At 38.1% G+C, this 21,342-nt stretch overlaps 1 protein-coding gene across 1 annotated transcript; it reads left to right on the top strand.

Moving 5' to 3' along the window:
• The first annotated feature begins 289 nt into the window (after positions 1-289).
• Positions 290-19,650, top strand: LOC139116410 (solute carrier organic anion transporter family member 4A1-like). The gene is given in 11 exon segments (XM_070679047.1): positions 290-1,206; positions 1,717-1,819; positions 4,139-4,260; positions 5,029-5,052; positions 5,055-5,120; positions 5,123-5,307; positions 11,381-11,574; positions 12,336-12,486; positions 13,255-13,436; positions 14,167-14,231; positions 16,569-19,650. Coding segments are annotated over 11 exon segments (2,139 nt in total). The 5' UTR covers positions 290-458; the 3' UTR covers positions 16,868-19,650.
• The last annotated feature ends 1,692 nt before the right edge of the window (positions 19,651-21,342 follow it).

Raw genomic sequence — 21,342 nt, 5'->3', positions numbered from 1 at the left:
CAGTGTCAGTAAGTGGCCTTTATACTGTAAAATGTCTATGTTCTATCACAATCTGCTGAGAATTGGCTGGAAAGATGGAATGTTTCTTCCTTTGCATCTTCTTCACCATCCTCATCTCAACATCTTGTTTTCATCAGATTTGTTGTTTTTAATAGCAGATGTACAGAACATACTAAAATAAAGTTTATGTGATCATTCTGTTTTTTCTACTCTGTCATTTTCTCTGTACTTTCAGAAATTCTCTGAATGAAGGCTAATAATTATTTTTTCTAATTTTCAGATCAAATGAGAACTGAGTGATACTATAGTGACAGAAACAAAAGTCAACAAAGGTGTCGGGAGAGGTAGTTGTCCATGCATACAGACAGATACCATCTCACAGGCTATGCAGACAACCTAGAATACACCAGCCATTGATAGATTTAAAAACCTGTGTCTGTAGAAATCATAAAGTGTAGATGTCAAGTCTTGATGCTGGTACCACTGTAGATAAAAGTAAATTAGTTTCATATGGTGCTGTGAATGGTGCCGAGTTCTCTGGTATTGCCATGGAGCCTCACAAGGAAGATGATCTGAAGGAAATGGACTCATATCCCGGCAAAGATGCTGTGGAAAGAGAAGCGTTGGATGGCAGTTTACATCAAGAATCGGAAGAAGAAGATCACCAATGTGGATGGGGGAGTTGGAAACCAGCTTGCGTACAGGTCTGCAACAACGCCAAAGGAGTGCTTGTGTTTCTCAGCATCCTTGCCATCACCCAGGGCATGGTTGTCAACGGATTTGTGAATGTTGTCATCACAAGTCTTGAACGTAGATTCAGCCTTCCTAGTGTGAACACTGGACTGATCGCAAGCAGCTATGACATCGCCGTAGTCGTCTTACTTATCTTTGTGACGTATTATGGCGGTCAGGGTAACAAACCAAAATGGTTGGGTATCGGTGCATTCATCATGGGACTGGGATCATTTGTTTTTATGATGCCACATTTCACCACCGGACTCTACGAATTTGAATCAGATATCATCGATGTCTGTAATCAAAACCGGACTATCCAAGAATGTGAAGATGAAAGTGGATTGTCAGCGTATTTGGGGGTGTTTATCCTTGGACAATTGCTGCATGGTGTAGGAGCGACTCCACTGTATACTCTAGGTGTCACTTACCTCGATGAAAATGTTTCCGTCAAAATGGCATCTGTGTACATAGGTAAGGTCTACATGTCAACTTTACGTATGGACACAGCGTTATTTGCAAATGTGCCTATACCGGTACATTTGTGTACCAGTGTTTTTGTTAAAGTTCGGGAAGCCAGCTACCATTTGAACTGTCTGTTGTTTCATAATATGATTACATTGATATACTGAGGAGAACCTAGGTACATTGTAACAGGATTGGGGAACCCCTGTAAAATTTACCTGAGTACTGCCCTCAACCAAAACACTGTTCCAATTCTCCAAGTGATACATTTATGAACATTTGTCAATTAAACTTCAGTATGAACCTCAGGGGTTGCAATCATAAAATTGTACTCACCTTTACAAACGAATGACATCTTTTTCATCCAGCAAGAAATGTGGAATCACTATTTCTGTCCTGTAATCACATTTGTAAGGAGGGTATATGTTGACTCTCTATCCAAATCATTTTATTTATTTAATTTTGTTTATGATCTCTCCAAAACATTTTCAAACTTCAGTATTCCATATTTTTCTTCAGGTATTTTCTACAGTACCTCACTTGTGGGTCCAGCCATGGGTTATCTTTTGGGAGGTCAATTTCTCAACATTTACACCGATATTGGACAAATGGATACTTCGAGGTGAGTTAACATTACAGCAGTTGTACCTAAACAGTATTTCAAATGAAAAAGAATATGTACATATCATATATGCATACATGTATGCATAAACAAGAACTATTAAAATGTACAGTAACTGCTGTATAGGTTAAGGTAGAATGCGCCACTGGACTGATATTCAGATTCTCAAATTTGTACAATTCTTTGCTGATCTACCAATTTTAGGGGCTCATTTTAAAGCTCTTGGGCCTCATTTTAATACTCTTGGAGAAAAAAAAATGTTCAACATCTTAGTTAAGAACATTTTATGTTACCCTTTATAGTAAACACTGGCAGGCATTTTATATTTCCAATATCAGTCAGTGTTAGGTACTTTGTTTCTCCAGTACCAAACTTTGTTGGGTGGCCCCAGATTTTTATTCTTGATTTGGTAAGAGTATGGATGAAATGCATTGAGGAAAGTTTGAACAAAATTTTGAAGTCATTCACTTTTGAGGTGCATATTTTTATTAATATTTTCACTCACAAGACTCTAGACACATACTATTCTATATTATGTAATATTTTCGATTCCCTCCACAAAATACTAATTTATTGGCTATTGATGTTTCAGTGAATATGGTTCTACTATTAGAAACACATTGACAGTAACTTTCAGCCATAATGTACTTGTATATATTATTGCCTGAATACATGGGTTTAGGTGCCCGAGAGCAGATGACAATTTGCCCGACGCCAGGAGGGCAAATTGTCTCCTGCTGCGAGGGCACATAACTGTCCAATGTATTCAGGCAATAATATTTTTATTACATGCCTCTTCACAGTTAATGCTATATGACATTAGTTACAAGCAGGCATTTTCAAACAATTTTACCATTATCGACCAGCACCAAACAGATTTTAACGAAAGTCAAAATAGCAGTGCGTGCATGGATATTTTACATCTAGCGTTAAGCGTCTATTTTGACGTCGAAAACATCGAAAGGCTTCACTGGCCCGGGTAACCATGGAAACCAGTCAGTACATAGTTCCCGGCCCGCTAACATCCCGGATGTTCCTATTCAAATTAATGCACTGATTTGCATTCACCTCGAGGCATGTAATAAAACATGTAAATTCCCAGTTCACGCAATAACCATACCAAAGAAATTAGGAGCATACCATCATCTTAACACCGATATTAAAACACATTATCAAGAAAAGCTACCAGTAACGTTGGTTTTGTTAGAACTGTTGAAAACTGGCAAAATTTGAAGTCATCAGAGCTGATCATGAGCTAAACTATACATATATTTTGCTTGAGAGATATCTTATTTTCAACTTTTCTGAAGTGAAAAAACCCAGGAATTTGCCTCCAAATATATTCATAGTAAAACCTGCTGTATATCACAGTATACTGACTCCAGAATTAGTGTACTAGAGAAGTGAATTTTACAGGATTGGATGTTAACACATGGCGTATCAGATTCTGTACCAGATGTTGTATGATAGCTTTAATATGGATGAATGCCTTTTAACACGTAGGTGTCTACGTGTACATCTGACATTTTAAATGTTTTCAATATTTTCAAAGTGGACTTTGTCAAACAAATGGTTGTCTTTCATAATTTGAATGACTGTTTTCATCAAACATTTTCTGTTCACTTTGATTTCAATTGTTACTAGTCAAGAGTACAATGCAAGCTATTGATGCCATCTTTTAAATACCCGTCTCTTGCTTTGGTACAAAATGTAGTGTATAGCAGGCAACATCATAGGACAGAAAACATGTTTTATGGAAAAACACTGAGTTTACTATTCCTTACTTGCTGTACTAAATCAGGTATCAACTATCATCAATGTATGTCAGCTAGTACCCTTTTTTCTGAGTCATGCAGCATGCTTACAAGCTCAGACTCAAAATATCCAGAAAAATCTTTGTCAAAGTGACGATAGCCTTGTATCAGTTTTGAAAATAGTTTCTCTCCTTAATTCATGGCACTCACAAGAGTGAAGAAATATACATCTCTTTACAATTATCATGTCAATTAATTTAAGGTTTCTTTAGTTTTCCACTAAGATGGCACTTATCAGCTCAGTTGGCATTAATACTCATGATTACTGTCCAGTGCATTCTACAAGTCAGTACTTGAAGACATCACCAGCACAAAGTTTGGCTTCCATTGAAAACCAATCTAGTATGCCATTATCTTTACTTCCATAGCAGTGAAAGCAGTGTATTTTATCGGTGAAAAGGAAAGAGCAATTGATTCAGTGGAGAGAATATTTATTGCACATTTGACATGAGTGCACAATTGTAATCCTTATAATGGTTTCACTGTCTCCTGATCTTGGTTACAGTTTAGATATCAGTGTTGACAGTCCGCTGTGGGTTGGTGCCTGGTGGATTGGTTTCATCTTAGCTGGTGTCTTGGCCTGGGCTACATGCCTTCCTCTGCTTGGTTATCCAAAACAACTACCAGGTAAGAAATAAGTTGGATTGCTTCCTGTCAATGTTAGAAGAAATTTAAAATAAATAAACTTTTCATCACACAAAAGAAAGACTTTAATAATTATGAAGTACAATATGTCATTCAACAAAGTATCGAAACAGAACTAGTCAATGTATTGAAACTTGTTGCTCAGAAAACGTAACAATAGTTCCATTAGCTGAAACTTTTGACATGTTTTCCAGTATTTTTTTGTTTGTTTGTAAAACAAAGTTTTATTTTCTAATCTCAGTATCGTGTGGAATACCAAGTGTCAAACTTCATGTGTTCCACATCATTGCGTACAAGAGAATTCTAATCTTGACTAGAAATCATGCATCAATAGTAACATTGCATAGTGCAGACATTGCATTGTTTTATAGGCTAACTACTTAGGGAGAAGAAGAGTGTGTAATTGTTTCTGGAACAAAAATAACAAAATATTATCTGAAATAACAGCTTTTGTCCAGTTAAATGTATAAATACCTTTTCTGAAACCTATTCTGTACTTGCTCCAACTGAGAGTTATTAGAGTTCAAGTTCAGTTTTCAATGCAGTCATATCAAGCCACAGTAAAAATGTTACAGAGGTTTCCTGACCTTTTACCGTTGATCTCTGACCCTGGCAAAAAATATCGCACTCATTGACAAAATTATCGTAGAGAATATCGATGTGTTGTGTCTACATTCAACTATCATATCACACATGTACTTTAGTTGCTGCAAATTGACATCCAGCCAAATCCTTCTATCTACTTTACAGGTTCCGATAAAATCCAGCGTGAATCCGAAACTCAAAAGGAAGTGACAGCCGTGCCTCTCAGCCAGGTTTTGGTACAAAGCTGCGTGACCTGCCTGTAGCCTTTTGATTTTGATGCGCAATGTACCCTTCATGTTCCTGAACTTAGCAGGGGCCACAGAAGCGTTTGTGGTTACTGGATTTTCAACATTTGGTCCAAAGTTTGTGGAGTCCCAGTTTAGTGAATCGTCATCTTGGGCGGCAACACTTGTTGGTAAGAATATAGAAAACCTCACTACATATTGAAACCAGAATAACTGAAAGTATTTGACGTTTTGGCAGTTTCTTGGTCTACTTTCCTAAGTTCAATTATGTCAAAATATCATGTAATTGGTTTCTGGACAAAGCCTGTTTATGTGCTACCTGCATTGCTGTTGTTCAAAATGCTATTTCTGTCCAATTCTGAGTTTATCATCAACAATAACAGCCCACATCATGCATGTACTGGCAGTGTCCGCAACCCAATAATTAATTGGTATCGGAATATACGCTTGGGAAGAGATAAAAATATTCTTGATGCACTGAACAACAAATAGTTTACTATAACACTTTGTAACAGTTACAGTTGCTTAGGCTCTTATATGGACGTCTGTCTTGGTGTTACGGGAATGGCAAGGCCTTGCTTTAAGATTAGGAAGAATTATAGTTGAACAGTTGAAAGTAAAGATAAAACAATCACATACCACTGAAACAGTTATGTAACACACTGACTTTCTACCTCCTTACATTGATGAATAAATGTGTATTTGCTGCATTGTTATGATCTTTAATTAAAATAAAGGTTGTAAAAGAGGAATTGTTACCTTATTCATGATGCAAAGTTGAAATGCAGTGAAAGATTACAGGGGCTATTCAGTATTATAACACACCTCATCTGTCTGTGTTCTAATTCGCCAATTGATAGTCACGTGGGATGCGTTCTTTTTGTGCTGATCCACGTAAACGATGTCATCAGGCATCATTTGTTGGAACTGTTGTCTGCCAGGCATCAGTTTCGAAAAATGTTGCCCGCTGACGTCAAAAAACATTGGCGCATGCGCGAAATGGAATGTAAACAAAGATGTCGTCTGCGGCCCAGCGAAGGGATAGTGAGGTATGTAAGGGTAGCTCAAACCCCCAACTGGGACCGCCAACTGGGACTCCCAGTTGGCTTAAAATGCACTCTGGGACCGGTCCCAGTTCACTTCTGGGACCGGTCCCAGAAGCGAACTGGGACCGGTCCCAGTTGGCCTCTAGGACTGGTCCCAGAAGCGAACTGGGACCAGTCCCAGAAGCGTACTTGCTCGACGTAACTGGGACCATTATGATTGCGGGGAAACACACTTGTATCAAATGAACTGTACCATGGCGGTAAGGTACCTCCATGCTGTAATGACGAAACCATAATATTAATGGGAAAGAAGTTTCCCATCCCACTATATGCCTTTTGTAGCAATTGTATGCACTTGTTTTATTCATATTCTCTGTACTGTTGTGAAAATTATGTATGTTTTTTGTGTGGGAAAGCTAACATCTCCCAGTTTCATTCAAGGACAGTCAGGTCTCATTTCAATTCTGGGACTCGTAGCTCCATAGAGCTATGACAGACATACAGACTGAAATAGAAAACACTGAGACAGCATATACTACATATAGCTACTAGCTGTCAATGAAGTTTTGAAGCAGTGCATGTTGTTGACTTGTATATTCAAAACCCTTGTCTTAAAATGTAATGGGACTATTATCACCTCATTGATGTCTATTTTTTCCTCGCATAACAATGAAATGATTCTGCTGTAACAGCACATGCATGCACTAATGGTTGCCCCTCTCCTATTTGTGTCTATCTGTTCAGAAATATAACTAGGTCCAAATTAAGATATCAGTCATATACTGCAAGTGAATTGCAATTCTATTAAAACACAGCGGGTTTTCATTAAAGGTTTTGCTTGCTGTTTTTAATGTAATGAAAGCCTTGATGAGTTAATTGCTAGTCTTGCAAGGTATTTTCATCTCCTTTTTCATCTGATTCAGTACACAGTCTCTCTATCAACGTGATCCGTGCAGTAAGATTTCAACACACACCACAGGCGACCCAATAGGTTCTGAGTTTTTCACACTGTTTTCTCTATCATTTTCTCTTCTTTCTTCATGCTCTGAATGATCGGAATAAATAAAATAAATGTTTATATAACCTAACCTAGCCTCTGTGACTCTTTATTTATTTTACACTCCATTACAAGGACGTATATCTCTCATACACACATGCTGTAATTAATTAGTCAACACAACTAATTATGCTAATCCGTGGACTTATCAGGGGTTGGTCAACATCGGAAAGATAGTGATGTTAATGAAAAAGGAGAAGGTATGAAGATCTAGGGAAACATGTCTCGAGGACGTCCGTAAACCTAGTGGACGCTTATATATTCATGATATGCGCAAACAAACACTGCTCATTATTCAAAAATAAACGGGAAGTTAGATCGAAAGGAACGCTGGAAACGCGCATGCTTTTCGTTGCCAAGCGCCAAATTCTAACATAACTAAGCAGACATGGTCCTGCTCCGTGTAACAAATGCCACCCAGAAAGTATCGACCGACCAAGCAGAAAAAGGTTGCCGGAGTTGCCGTTTCATGGGTTTTTCAACAAAATTATATAGATGTACGCTTCACGTCGTCGTTTTCTGCGAGTGTATATACCCATGGATCTATTTTTTACATCCATGTATATACCGAGTATAATTTACAAACCGCGTCGTGATTCAAGGCACAATGGTGACACATTAGCAGGAGCACACACTGGAGAATTTTGGCCAGCACTGTGAATTTTTTTAAACCAGTCACCTTCATTTCTCTGCACTCGCTATTAACTCCATGTCTACGGCTAACATATCGTTATTTTCTGTCTCAAAGTACGTAGCAGCAATAGGCCTTTGACGTTAAAGTCGGTTGTTTTCTGGTATACGGTAGCAACCAAGCTCATGACTAGAATGACTGTACGGCGTCAAAGAGTCGCCGGTTTCTTTTTTCGCATAATAAAAGAGAGTTGGTCGCTACATGGAGCTAGTTTCTAGCTCCATGGTCGCTACTAGTCTAAGGAATTCATCGATTTTCAATCGTGCCTTATGCTGTTAGCAAAATTCCCGAAAGAAGCGGCGCACGGGCTATAAAACTTCGTTTGTACTGTTAGGCTAGCTTTGGGTCCATAGCTGTGGTGTTTTCGGACGGGATTTCTGCCTTTTACGGCTGGTTTTCACTTTAACGTCACCACCACAGCCATGGGAACGTCCATGTTCTGCCCGACAGCACGCTTGTCGCAACTTTGTTTGTCGATATTTCGAAAATTTTCCAACCAAATTGCCAACACTCATCGACAACATGGTTATTAGGGGCCTACCACTACCAGAAATCCGCTCAAAAATCACCAAACTATCGCAGTTTTTCCAGCTTTTTTCGACATGACTACTCGCAGACTGTTCTTTATCTGGCGTACAAGCGATTGACGAGGCTCAGAGCAGCCCGTCACAAAGTCACGTCAGCGTGACCTCGCAACATCGAAACACAAACTGACATCACCGATGATGTCGGCCACTACGTTAAGAAGCCTGTGAGAATTTTTACCAGCACTGTGAATTTTTTAAACCAGTCACCGTCATTTCTATTCACTCGCTATTATCTCCATGTCTGCCGGTAACATATCGTTATGGAGAAGTTTAGTTACACGTAATAACGTTCCATCATCAGCTGATCAGTGATACCCATACGTCGCGTACGTGTAGAACATATACGTTCGGAACGGCAAACAACACCTCTACACATACAAAATGTAGTCATAATTACGTGTAGTATTTTTTAGATTATTCTTGATGATTTCCGCGAATTTAGACAAGAAACCTTGTAAACTATCATGGAAAACATCTTTGATATCATAATATTTCGTAGAGTTTGCACCAGCGCAAGAAGTACTTGCTATATGATTTCCTTACATGAACGAAATGTTGTTGTCTCATTCCACTTGTTATCTGACGCCGCCCCAAAGAGTTCTCCAAACCATATAAAAACTGTATCAAAGAAAATCGGCTGATTTAATTCGAGGATACGAGCTAGAATATTCCTCATATAAAAATTAATGTTTCTTAAAACTTAAACGAATTTCCAATGTTTGTGAGAAAAAATACAGCAAAATTATCGAGAACGCACAGCTAAACTGAAGGCAGACCACCGTCCGTACACCCACGGACGCGTGGACGGCGGGCAGATAAAACCTTAGCAACACCACCCGATTGAGAGAACCACGCTTACCACACGAACTTTGACCCTAGTCAAAATCAGACTTGTCCCTGGGAAATATGTTTACAAGTTTGCCCACATATAAACAACGTAAAGGTCAAAGGTTTCAACTTCCGACTTCCTGCTTTACGGACGTCCTCATGCCATGAACTGCAGGCAAGGCACTGGCAGGGTTTGCACTGTTCGCGACCATTTAAACGTTTGAAATAAGAGTAGCTGGCTCTCCTCGGCCATCGAAATACATTGGCTGCAGTAGATTTTGGATAAATGGTCATGACTGGCCGCAATTTGGTAATTTCTGGACACATTTCAGGAGAGCTTCTTACCTTCCCGTTTTAGTAACCATTCCTATCTTTTGCGATGTTGACCAACCCGTAAAATCCCTGATAAGTCCACGGATTAGCATAATTAGTTGTGTTGACTAATTAATTACAGCATGTGTGTATGAGAGATATACGTCCTTGTAATGGAGTGTAAAATAAATAAAGAGTCACAGAGGCTAGGTTAGGTTATATAAACCATTTATTTTATTTATTCCGATCATTCAGAGCATGAAGAAAGAAGAGAAAATGATAGAGAAAACAGTGTGAAAAACTCAGAACCTATTGGGTCGCCTGTGCACACACCATAGCACAGGACTAATTACTAGTTCTAAGAATGAGTACATCGCAGTAAGGCCAAAGTAATCAAATTCTTTGTTTAGCGCGCCCACTCAAATGTTTCGAAACATGAGCGGGAAGGCAGTACTAAAACACATACAAGAAAATCAAAACACACCTTATATTTTCTTGATTATTTCCATGTAACAACATAAGAATTAAATTACTTTGGCCTTTAATAGTTGGGATCTATTAAATGTCGCGTATACCTACAATTATGGCAGAGTAAAAAGATGAAAACATTAACAGATTGTTAGTATTAAGTACCAGTAACTGGGTTTTTTCATAGTGGTCCCAGTTTACAAATTGGATGTGTCCCTGAAGTGTACTGGAACTGATCCTGGAGGCCAACTAGGACCGCGGCCGTGGTCCTAGAGTTAATTTTGAAGCCAACTGGGACTGGTCCTGGAAGCCAACTGGGACCGGTCCCAGAGGCCAACTGGGACCAGTCCCAGTTCGCTTCTGGGACCGGTCCCAGAAGCGAACTGGGACCGGTCCCAGAAGTGAACTGGGACCGGTCCCAGAAGTGAACTGGGACCGGTCCCAGAGTGCATTTTAAGCCAACTGGGAGTCCCAGTTGGCGGTCCCAGTTAGGGGTTTGAGCTACCCTTACATACCTGGGATAGTCGAGAATTTCGCTCGGTTTATCGTACTTTCTGAAGAAGAACTGAATGCTCTGGTTTCCAACAAGGACTCGAAACGAACGAAAACTATAATCAAAGGTGCATTGAACGTTTTGCAGAAGTATTGCGACCCTGTCGGGAAAAACTTTTTTTGCCGAACCACTTCAACATATTACATCATTCATGCGACAAGTTTTGTGTATAGTACGTTCTTATGCATGGCTACGGATGAGGTGTGTTATAAAACACATATTGACTGGCCATGCAGGCGACAGCATACGTCTTTAACCCCTCGGGCCTGTGAGTCACCCCAAAAACAGACTGTTTCCCTCGGCCTACGGCCTCGGGAAACAGTCTGTTTTGGGGGTGACTCACAGTCCCTCGGGGTACAGACGTATGCTGTTGCCCTCATGGCCAGTCAATATGTGCATACTGTTCCTCACACTATCATAGTCTTTGGTTCCTACAACTCAGGTTTGAGCAGTATGCCACCAGCAAACAGATCAGCTGTTGAGAGATAATGTGGCAAAACAGTTCAATACTATAATATTTAACATATCCTCTGAGTTGATTGTACATGGTATCATTAAAGTACTATTAAATATAACACATGTACTAAGCTTTACAGATGCAACTGTCCATTGTATGAAGGTGACCATTTCCACAATAAATCAGAGATTTCACTTGAAGTGATCAAGGTAAAATTCATCCAGCATTATTCTGGCATGCCAGAGACTCTCAACAATTCCATATTCATTCCAGGTTGGTTGTAGTTCCCGTGGTTTCCTAGGCACTCTTGGAGGTGGCATTCTTGTCAAGAAGTTCAACCTGAAGGTGAAGGGCATCATCAAATACTGCATCATTGCTGTGTTCATCTCATTTCTAAGCTGTGCTGCAGTCTTAGTGACTTGCAAAAATCCATCCTTTGCTGGGGTTACGGTGTCCTATTACAACCAGTGAGTATTATCATCAACATTGTAACTTACATCACTGAGTTCTCTAGCTTAGAGCATAGACCCTAGTTTTCTATGGCCTGTGCTTACAACACATTTTGACAATACTGGTTGTATTGTATTAACCCCATTATCTGATCACAATATCTGTAATATCATTATATCAGTGAGACTATGATGACAGCTGTTAGTTTTTATGTCACTTACAAAAACTTTGTATCATAATCATCATTGAATTTCACACTCAAGAATTGTTTTAGAAAGATTCAGATTATATCAGGTACTTACTTGTGACTGGGATATGTTTACATCTTAAATACAAGAGGCTTCAATGATCACTAAGGAGTTGAGCAAGAAACAGTTGATTTTAAGATCACAGTGATGCAAAATTTGTCAAACGTTATAGCCATAGGCTCTGTCCCTGCAAAGAGAGATGAGTGTAGCAGATCCAAATGTGAAGATAACAACAACAGGAAAAAGTTGTCAAAATTTTGAATAGCACAGATTAATATTTCCTATCAAGTAATCTTTTCATGTGAAGTACACACAGCTGGCTCTTGCATATTTATAGCAAGATTCAGTCAAAATTTCCATATTTCTATAGTGTTAGTTGTCAATAAACTTCCGTCACATTCCTTTAAAAATTTTAGAAGGGTATAGTTAGGTGTGTACCTGATTAAGAACACTGAAAATAATATGGCCTACGTAACATGTATATGACGTAGGAATTGTTTTCACTATGATCACTTTTGTTTTGTCTTCAGAACATTGGAGGGCACCAATGTGACCAGCCAATGCAATGTAAACTGTCACTGTTTATCCATGTATGATCCAGTGTGTGGAGCTGATAACATTATGTACTATTCATCCTGTCATGCAGGATGCACACAAAGAAATGATAATGGCGATACAAGAGTAAGTCTTTCCTTACTTCATCTAGTGGGATTTCCCCTCTTCTTCAATCATGTAAGGTCTTCTTATGTTTCCTGAATTCTCTGTTCAGTAAGGCACAGATTTACACTGGTTTGTTACAGTTTCCCATACATGCATGAATATCATTTGTACTTGTATTGAAAATGTAACCAGTATTATATATAAAGCTCAAAATGTAAATTAGTGCTAGAGAAAACGCAATAAATGACAAGATTTCTGTTGGTACATTTTGCAATGCCTCTTGGAAGTATACAAGTTTTTTCAGTTGGAATATGTTGTCTTTCTGTTTACTGTTTGAGGACCTCTCTGGCTTTGTCATCGTTTGAACTGGAGATGTGTTTCATCAAAGACTATGGGAGTTTCAGGAGAATTGTCTTGTTTCTTTCTACTGTTTGAGGGCGCTGTCTAGGTGACTTATTCTTATAGCTGGCAACATCACCTTGTGCTCTTTGCAGTAAAGGAACCTTCTGAATAACGTTGAATTATGAAACATATCATTCCATTGACTTCTCATGAAAGTAACATGAAAAAAGAACAAAAACATTTGCATTTTCTGCCAAACATTGTGTTCTAAACTGAGAATCAAATTGCTTATCGATCAAAGAAATCTTGTCTAAAAGATGTGACTTGTCGTGTAAGGCATTACATTCAATAAGAGACTTACAAATAAAACAGACCAACCCTCAAAGTTGCTTCATATTCTTAATTTTGTTTGAAAAATTTTAACAAACAGTTAAATTTCACTTGCAGGAGTACAGTCACTGTTCCTGCATTCCAGAAACTGATCAAGTATTTCCGAACTCTACCATGGCAACAGCCGGCAAATGTGCCAGCAATTGCAGTTTCTATGAACCTTTATTTCTGGTAGTGTTTTTCCTGGCAATAACATTCACATTCCTGGCTGGTGTACCAGCCCTGACAGCAACTCTCAGGTAGGTTATATGCCTTATGCACACATCACCAACTGACAGCTATTGATATTAGTTTGGAAAACTTAACATTTTGAAATCAGAATAACTCTGTGTGTTGTGAGAAGGTTGTCCTTACTATTTTGAAAGTCATAAAATTGCATAGCACGTCAGATGTGAATCTTAGTAAATCAAACAGAAAATGAATATTTACTTGCCTTTGTTAAAATTATCATCTACGGCTGTGATGTAGTTCTCGTAAACACGTTACCCCTTCTTGGTTAGTGATTGCTGAAGTGGTGTACAGTCTTATCTCTACAAGCAGGGTTATAGCATAGTTCTAATATCCAATCATCATGCATCTTACATCTTCAAGCACATGATGGGCAGGCTTCTGACAGCCAATGATAAAGTATCTTACAGTTGGCAGTATCAAATGTATTACTTTGCACATGCAAGCATAGACATTAGTAATTCTCTACTGTCTATGATGCAAACAATGTTTGCAAATTAATTTTGAAAATTGCATCTCTGTCTCTTCAAGTCTTATCAGCAATATTTGTGGGAAAATTTCCCCTCAAATTAACATCTACATGAATACATAGGATAATCATTCTTGGAATGATTTACATGCTGAAGTCAACCTTGTCGGTTTATCATATGTCCAATTTGAAAATACAAGTTATGGAAAAGTTAAACTTTCTGTAATGTGAGGTACTGTACATTGGATTAAGTCAGGGTATTTTCATTACAGGTGTGTTCCATTTTCACAGCGGTCATTTGCCCTTGGCCTTCAGTGGATTGTCATCAGGGTTCTTGGTAAGTCATACACAGTTGCAAACTCCATACACAATGTCTTGAATTTTTGCATTAGGTGTGGATAACACTCAAGAGCTTCCCAACAAAGACATGTACAGCACATGTATTTTACTGCTGGTTTTTGCTGTGTACAACAAAACTGTTGCTCACTTTTTATACAAAAATAAACAAAAGTATTTTCATACTTCACCTATGGAGAAATTTTCAACAGTGAGGTATTGGACAATAAAGTTTATTTACTGTTTCTGTCTTCCAACAAACAGTTACAATAACTGCAACTTAATCCATTAAATTCTCCTGCTTTGGTAATATTATAAGTCAGTCATGAGGGACTAAAAGATATTTGATAAAGCTGGACCTAGGTAGTAATTTCAAATGTAGCGACTGAAATTCTCAAAATATCTCCAGGATTATACATTGAACCATTTGGTGCACCACGTATATGGCAAAGCCAGCAACAGCAGTTGGACATGCATTTGAACATGATACAGCAAATCTATTTGTTCAAGTGTTGAGGCTGAAAATCCAGCATTCACTTCATGGAAATGACACAGCCAAGGTCACATTCAATTATTATTATTATTAACTTTATTTACTGTCGATAACATGTTCGGCCAATAAGGCCGATCTTCCACAAGGTCGACATTAAAAATTTACAGAATGACAGAGGAAAAAAAAATACAAGTACTAATACAAGCAACAAACCAGTAAAAAATCAGGTCAAGAAAATAACAGCAATTAAGACAAAGAGACAACTAACAATACAATAAAAACACAAGGCAGGAACATATCACACCCGATCCATGAGAAATTTATACAATTGCAACTTGAAAGATCTCAGATTTGGGCTGTTTTTCAAAGACGAGGGGAGTTCATTCCAAAGGACAGCACCAGAATATGAAAGGCTTTTTCTCATTATTTCCGTTCTAATTTTTGGCAAGTACAAATTGTTTGTTGAAGTTGAGCGCAGAGACCTGGATGAATGAACGTTAGCAGGCTGGAAAAGATTACTCAAATAATTTGGACACAAGCCATTGACAATTTGGAACATCTGGACTCCTTTTTGATAAATCAAGCGACTACCAAGTGGAAGTAGGCCCAAAGTTTTAAACAATGGACCAGTTGGTTGGTCCCATTTAGCCCCACAAACTAAACGAATAGCTTGCTTTTGCAACTGAAAAAGTTTGTTACAGTAGGATTGATCACAATTTCCCCAAACAACCGAACAGTAGTCGAAGGTTGATTCAATATAACATGTATAGAACAATCTCCGTGCCCGTAAGGGCAAGAGATGTCGTATACGTCGTAACAAAGCTAATTGACTAGATAGTTTACCACGCAAGGAATTCACATGAGCGCTCCATGAAAGATTACAATTCAGAATTACTCCTAGGAGTTTTTCGTCGCTAATATTTGACAATGGTTCATTATTTAAAGATAAATCCAGGTATGATTTGGGTAAACGTGATTGTTTCTGATGAGAAGTAATCAACATATTTTTTGTTTTTGCTGAGTTAACTAGCATCCTGTTTGAATTACACCAAGATGACAAATGATCAAGGTCGTCTGTTAAAGCAGACTCAAGCTCGATGATTGTTTCCCTTTACGTGTGCAAGGTCAAGTCATCTGCATACATGTCAATATTGTTCTGCAAATATAACGGCAAGTCATTAACAAAGATAAGAAAGAACAAGGGCCCTAATATGGAACCCTGTGGTACCCCGCATAGAACAGACTGGGAACTGCTGGTCGTTCCATGGACATTTACGGTTTGTTTTCGGCTATAGAGATACGATGTAAAGAAAGACATAGCTATTGATTTGTGAAATATGTACTTTTCAGGCATCTACAATCACCACTGATTACAAAAACCTACAAACTTTACTGTTTGCTTTAGTCTCCATGTCTCTCAAGCTGATTGTTTTTTGTAATGCAATGTTGTCATTGATTGCATCATTTGCTCGCTGCAAAAAATTCAGCATTTGTGTTGTATAAAGTGACAGCTTTTTGATTAGCTTTATCTGCAAACAAAATTATCAACTGGACACATTTTTCAAAAGTGAAAAATGGACTTACAGCACAAAAATAGTCAATATCAACAAACACTAATGGGAGAACCTGGGATCGATGACTGCTGCTGTGTAATCAGCTTAACACATTGGTGTCCAATCGCATCATCACTGTGGAGATGAAGACTGTAAAAGATTATTGGTACCAATGTACCATGAACACTCATTTAAATGGATATATCTGTGACTTTATTTTGATGAAAAGCTCTTGCAAACAATTCATTATTGCATTCTAATATTCCGATATATTTTATCTTTTGGTCAATAGGAAGCATACCCGGTCCAATTATATTTGGTGCAGTGATTGACAAGACATGTCTGCTATGGGACAATCGTTGTGGTGAGGAAGGCACATGTTGGCAGTATAACAATCCCCAGATGAGCCTCTATTTGCTGCTTGTTTCTGCAGGATTCAAGTGCCTTTCTCTTTTGTTCTTTGGTTGTGCTCTGTGGACGTACAAACCACCAGAGGAGGGAGATGAAGGGGAAAATGAGCAAGAGGATGATGGAAAGATGAAAGACGTTGCTACCTCCACTGGTAATGAATTGAAACACATTACTGAGTAGAAATGTTATTGAATCTAAATGGTAGCTGGAACTCTAAACAAATTTGTCACATAAAATGAACTAACAATTGTTGCCAGAAATTCTTTTGGGTTTTTTGCATCCTGTCCAAGTTTTAGTTTCGCTGTCTCAATGTGACAGTTTTAAGGGAGACAGGCACTTAACAGTGGCGTATCACTGGAATACATTTATACTGTTTTCTTGATTTAAATATTTACACTATGTCCAGATGTGTATTGTTATTTTAATATTTAATTTCCTATCAGAGTATTTCCTTTTACAAAGATGACAATGTAACGTAGCAGTATCATGTCACTAATCATATTGATAGGTTCATAAGCACATGGACTTCAAGAATCTCCATTTCTCAAAGCTCTGTGGATATTCTATTCAGGAAATTCTAAATGTAAAGGTTTAAAGGCTGCCTGTAGCTCTCTTGCGAAGTTGTTTGTGATTTGTCCATTTATTTATTTATGTTATATTGTCAGACAGATCTGTCAATTGTTCCAAGTTTTGTGAATCCAATAGCTAATGACAGTGAATCTTCCAATGAGCTATTGGGTCAATCCAATGTTATTGAGGGCCACTTACAGGTCTCTTGTAAGGTTATCTATGATTTGTTAAACATGTGAGTAAATCCTAACTTCTGATGAGCTGAGGTTCACCCCGGTGAGGCATAGTGAAACACCCTGATGGGCTGTTGTATCTTAATGTCGCTGCAAAAATTGCTGTCTTTTACTGATCTCCTAGTTTCACTCAGTCAACATCGTGACCTTTCTGAATGTCAAGTTGAGTATTAAACAAATGACTAAGCAATAAAGGCATCCATGATGATGTATAGTTTAGCCTGACTTAGAACAATGGGACATATTCATGACCTTTGCGGCTCCATGACCTTGTATCCTGGTATATATCAAGGTACATTAGTGTTCAAAGTTTAGTAGTTTGCTTGAAAAGAATGGCAGTGACTATTCAATACAGAACCCATTGAATGTTATCAGCTGTTGCAGAGTGTGCAATAAAACTGGTGGATTCATTACCAATAAAGATAACAGGATATGAGGTCATGAATGTAGTCATGAACACGACCTATGACCCATGACCTACGGTATTACAGGAGCACATTCTGATACACGGTATTCATAATGTTACTTATTGAAGTGGACATTTTAGTCGATACTTACAAATTTCATGTTTGCACGGCGTTTACATCTCAGAGTGAATATTTGAGAATCATTTACTGGTGTTTTCCATTCAAGTGAGGTTTTATTACAATGCTCAAGGATCATAACATGAAAATCCATAAATCTGAGTCACAAATTAACTTAATGAAATGAATTGCTTCCTTTCAAAATTTAATCCTCAAAATGAGTATTACTAAGATTGGTTGGATCATATTTTATACATTCATACAGGTGCAATAGAGACAATTAGCAAGTGCCTACTGTGTAGTAAGAGTATTATGTGTGTCATATTACCATACATATCAGTTTACTGTAAATTAATGTACAGAAAGACTGGCTTTATATATTGTTTAACTTCTATCTATTATTCTTTTTTTTAAACCATTTTACATATCTAGCAGGATTTCTAATTACACAACATACCAGTGTTCAAATTACTGAAACAGATTTTAGCATAAAATCTGATTGCTGACTGTGCTGACTGTGATATCTAAGCTTTTAATCTGATTGGTCAGTGTCATCCCCAAGCCTGAGTCTGATTGGTCAGTACCATCGCCAAATCTGATTGGTCAGTGTCATTGCCAAGTCTGAGTCTCATTGGTCAATGTCATTGCCAAGTATGAGTCTGATTTGTCAGTGTCATTACCATGTCTGATTCTGATTGGTCAGTGTCATTGCCAAGTCTGAGTCTGATTGGTCAGTGTCATTGCCAAGTCTGAGTCTGATTGGTCAGTGTCATCACCAAGTCTGAGTCTGATTGGTCAGTGTCATCACCAAGTCTGAGTCTGATTGGTCAGTGTCATCACCAAGTCTGAGTCTGATTGGTCAGTGTCATCACCAAGTCTGAGTCTTATTGGTCTGTGTCATTGCCAAGTCTGAGTCTGATTGGTCATTGTCATCATCAAGTCTGAGTCTTATTGGTCAGTGTCATTGTTAAGTTTGTATGTAATTAGTCTGATACATTTCATAACTCAGTTTTATTGTCAGGCTGATGGTGATTTTAATGATGTTAGATGCATGTACAGTGAAATGTGTTACTTCAAAACATGGCAGAAATGAGTAAGGAGTGTCACATGCCAGTGCATACTAAGTATAAATGAGCAATTCATTAAATGAAACCATGATCTACCTCACCAATGTTTGGAGTTTCAAATGGAACATTGGATCTGTGGGTTATAGGCATTTAGGCTGAGTATAAACAGAAATTCCTGAAAATTCCAGCCCCTGTCGGTAACATTGCTGGTTGTGTATTGGACACAAATGTGAAAGAAACTAACTGAAATCATAAATGCATTTTATCATGACTTTCTGTCCTTTCAGTGACTTCAAAGGGAAAATCATAAAAAATCATGAAATTTTATGTGACAGAAATTACATGAAATTTCTCGTCAATGTTTATGATATTTCTGGTTGGTTTATAAGCTATCTTGTCAGATGGATGATTTTTAAATATTTTGTTGGTGACTTTTTGTCATCATTTTTATCACTAATCCCTAACACTGATTAACTTTTAGGGTATTAGATATTTTACATTGAGAATATTCTACATTGACTAATGTGTAAAGGATGTGTTTGTAATTGTAGATGTATTTTTGGATTGTAAATGTACTAGTAACAGAGTTATTTTTCAAAGGATGTGCAGTCATTAGAAATAATATTTTTTGTGTATTTTTACATCTTGTGTAATTTTTTAGGGTTGTCGGTGAAATAAATATAGATCAATGGATTTTAATCATTTTTGTGTTGGTTGATTTTAATACCACATTACTCACTTAAAGGCATTTGTAGGATAGAAATGCCATTTAAATTAAAATTTCAGCAAGTTGTGAATAATATGTATGCAACTGCATTGATAAGGTAGAGTGTGCCGTGGGATTGGTATTTGGACTTTCAAACTTTCACAATTCTTTTTTGATCTATCACTCGTGGGACTCATTTTAAAGCTCTTGTGTAAGAAAAAATTCACCATCTGAGATTTTGAAGAGCCAAAATTTTATTTCTCTCCATGCAGTCAACACAGGGGTGGTGGCCATTTTGAAATTGAAATATCAGTAAATCTTGGTTAATTTGTTTCTCTAGCACCAAAACTTGCACAGTGACCCCACCTCCGCCCGATTTTTATTCTCGATTTTGAAAGAGAATGGTTGAAAGATTCCTTTAGGAAAGTTTGGGAAAAAGTTTAAGTCTTTCACTTTCGAGGCGAATGCTACCTTAAAGCCACACTCCTCAATTCTCATGAGTGCATGTTGATATTAACTAGCAACACAGACTCAATCTGATGAAAGTTCAGTCAAGTTTTTGTGATTCTATGCGAAGCTAGTAACTAACCTAAATCTTTATGGCATAGTCAATTTTCATATCAGCACACCTGAACCTTTATAATATAATAATAATAACATTTAATAATAATAATATTTGGTTCTTATATAGCGCACATATCCACAAGTAGATGTGATCAAGGCGCTTTATAATTATTATTACCCCTGGTCACTGGACCTAATATGATACCACTCAACTCCCTGGGGAGCAGACAACAGCTCACATGTGCAGCCAATAAGCGCAGCAGAGCTAAACGCACACATAACAACCTCTGTCCTACCAGGTACCCATCACTCCTGGGTGGGGAGAAGCAATGACGAATAAAGTGCCTTGCCCAAGGACACAACACCACAGCCATGCCGGGCTCGAACTCACCATCCTTTGATCGTGAGTCCACTGCTCTAGCCACTGGCCCATGATGCCTCCATGATGGTAAGTCAGTGTTTAATATCGACACACTTGAACTTTCATGGTACAGAATATGTTAATATCGGCACACCTGGACCCTTACTGTATGGTACAGAATATGTTAATATCGGCACACCTGGACCCTTACTGTATGGCACAGAATATGTTAATATCGGCACACCTGGACCCTTACTGTATGGCACAGAATATGTTAATATCGGCACACCTGAACCCTTACTGTATGGTACAGAATATGTTAATATCGGCACACCTGGACCCTTACTGTATGGCACAGAATATGTTAATATCGGCACACCTGGACCCTTACTGTATGGCACAGAATATGTTAATATCGGCACACCTGAACCCTTACTGTATGGCACAGAATATGTTAATATCGGCACACCTGAACCCTTACTGTATGGCACAGAATAGGCCACATCCTCCCTATGATTGAAATCAATGGAGTCTTCTTAGGGGCCCTTCCATAGCTTGTGGAAACAACTGGACCCTCTAGCATTATGTTTATTTGTAAAATTGTTCAGCCAAGCAATGTGATGTCACATG

This window comes from Ptychodera flava, chromosome 17 (assembly GCF_041260155.1).
Source record: "Ptychodera flava strain L36383 chromosome 17, AS_Pfla_20210202, whole genome shotgun sequence".
NCBI classification, from domain to species: domain Eukaryota; kingdom Metazoa; phylum Hemichordata; class Enteropneusta; family Ptychoderidae; genus Ptychodera; species Ptychodera flava.
The sequence above is the reverse complement of the archived record's forward strand: the minus strand, read 5'-3'. Positions and strand labels throughout refer to the sequence as shown.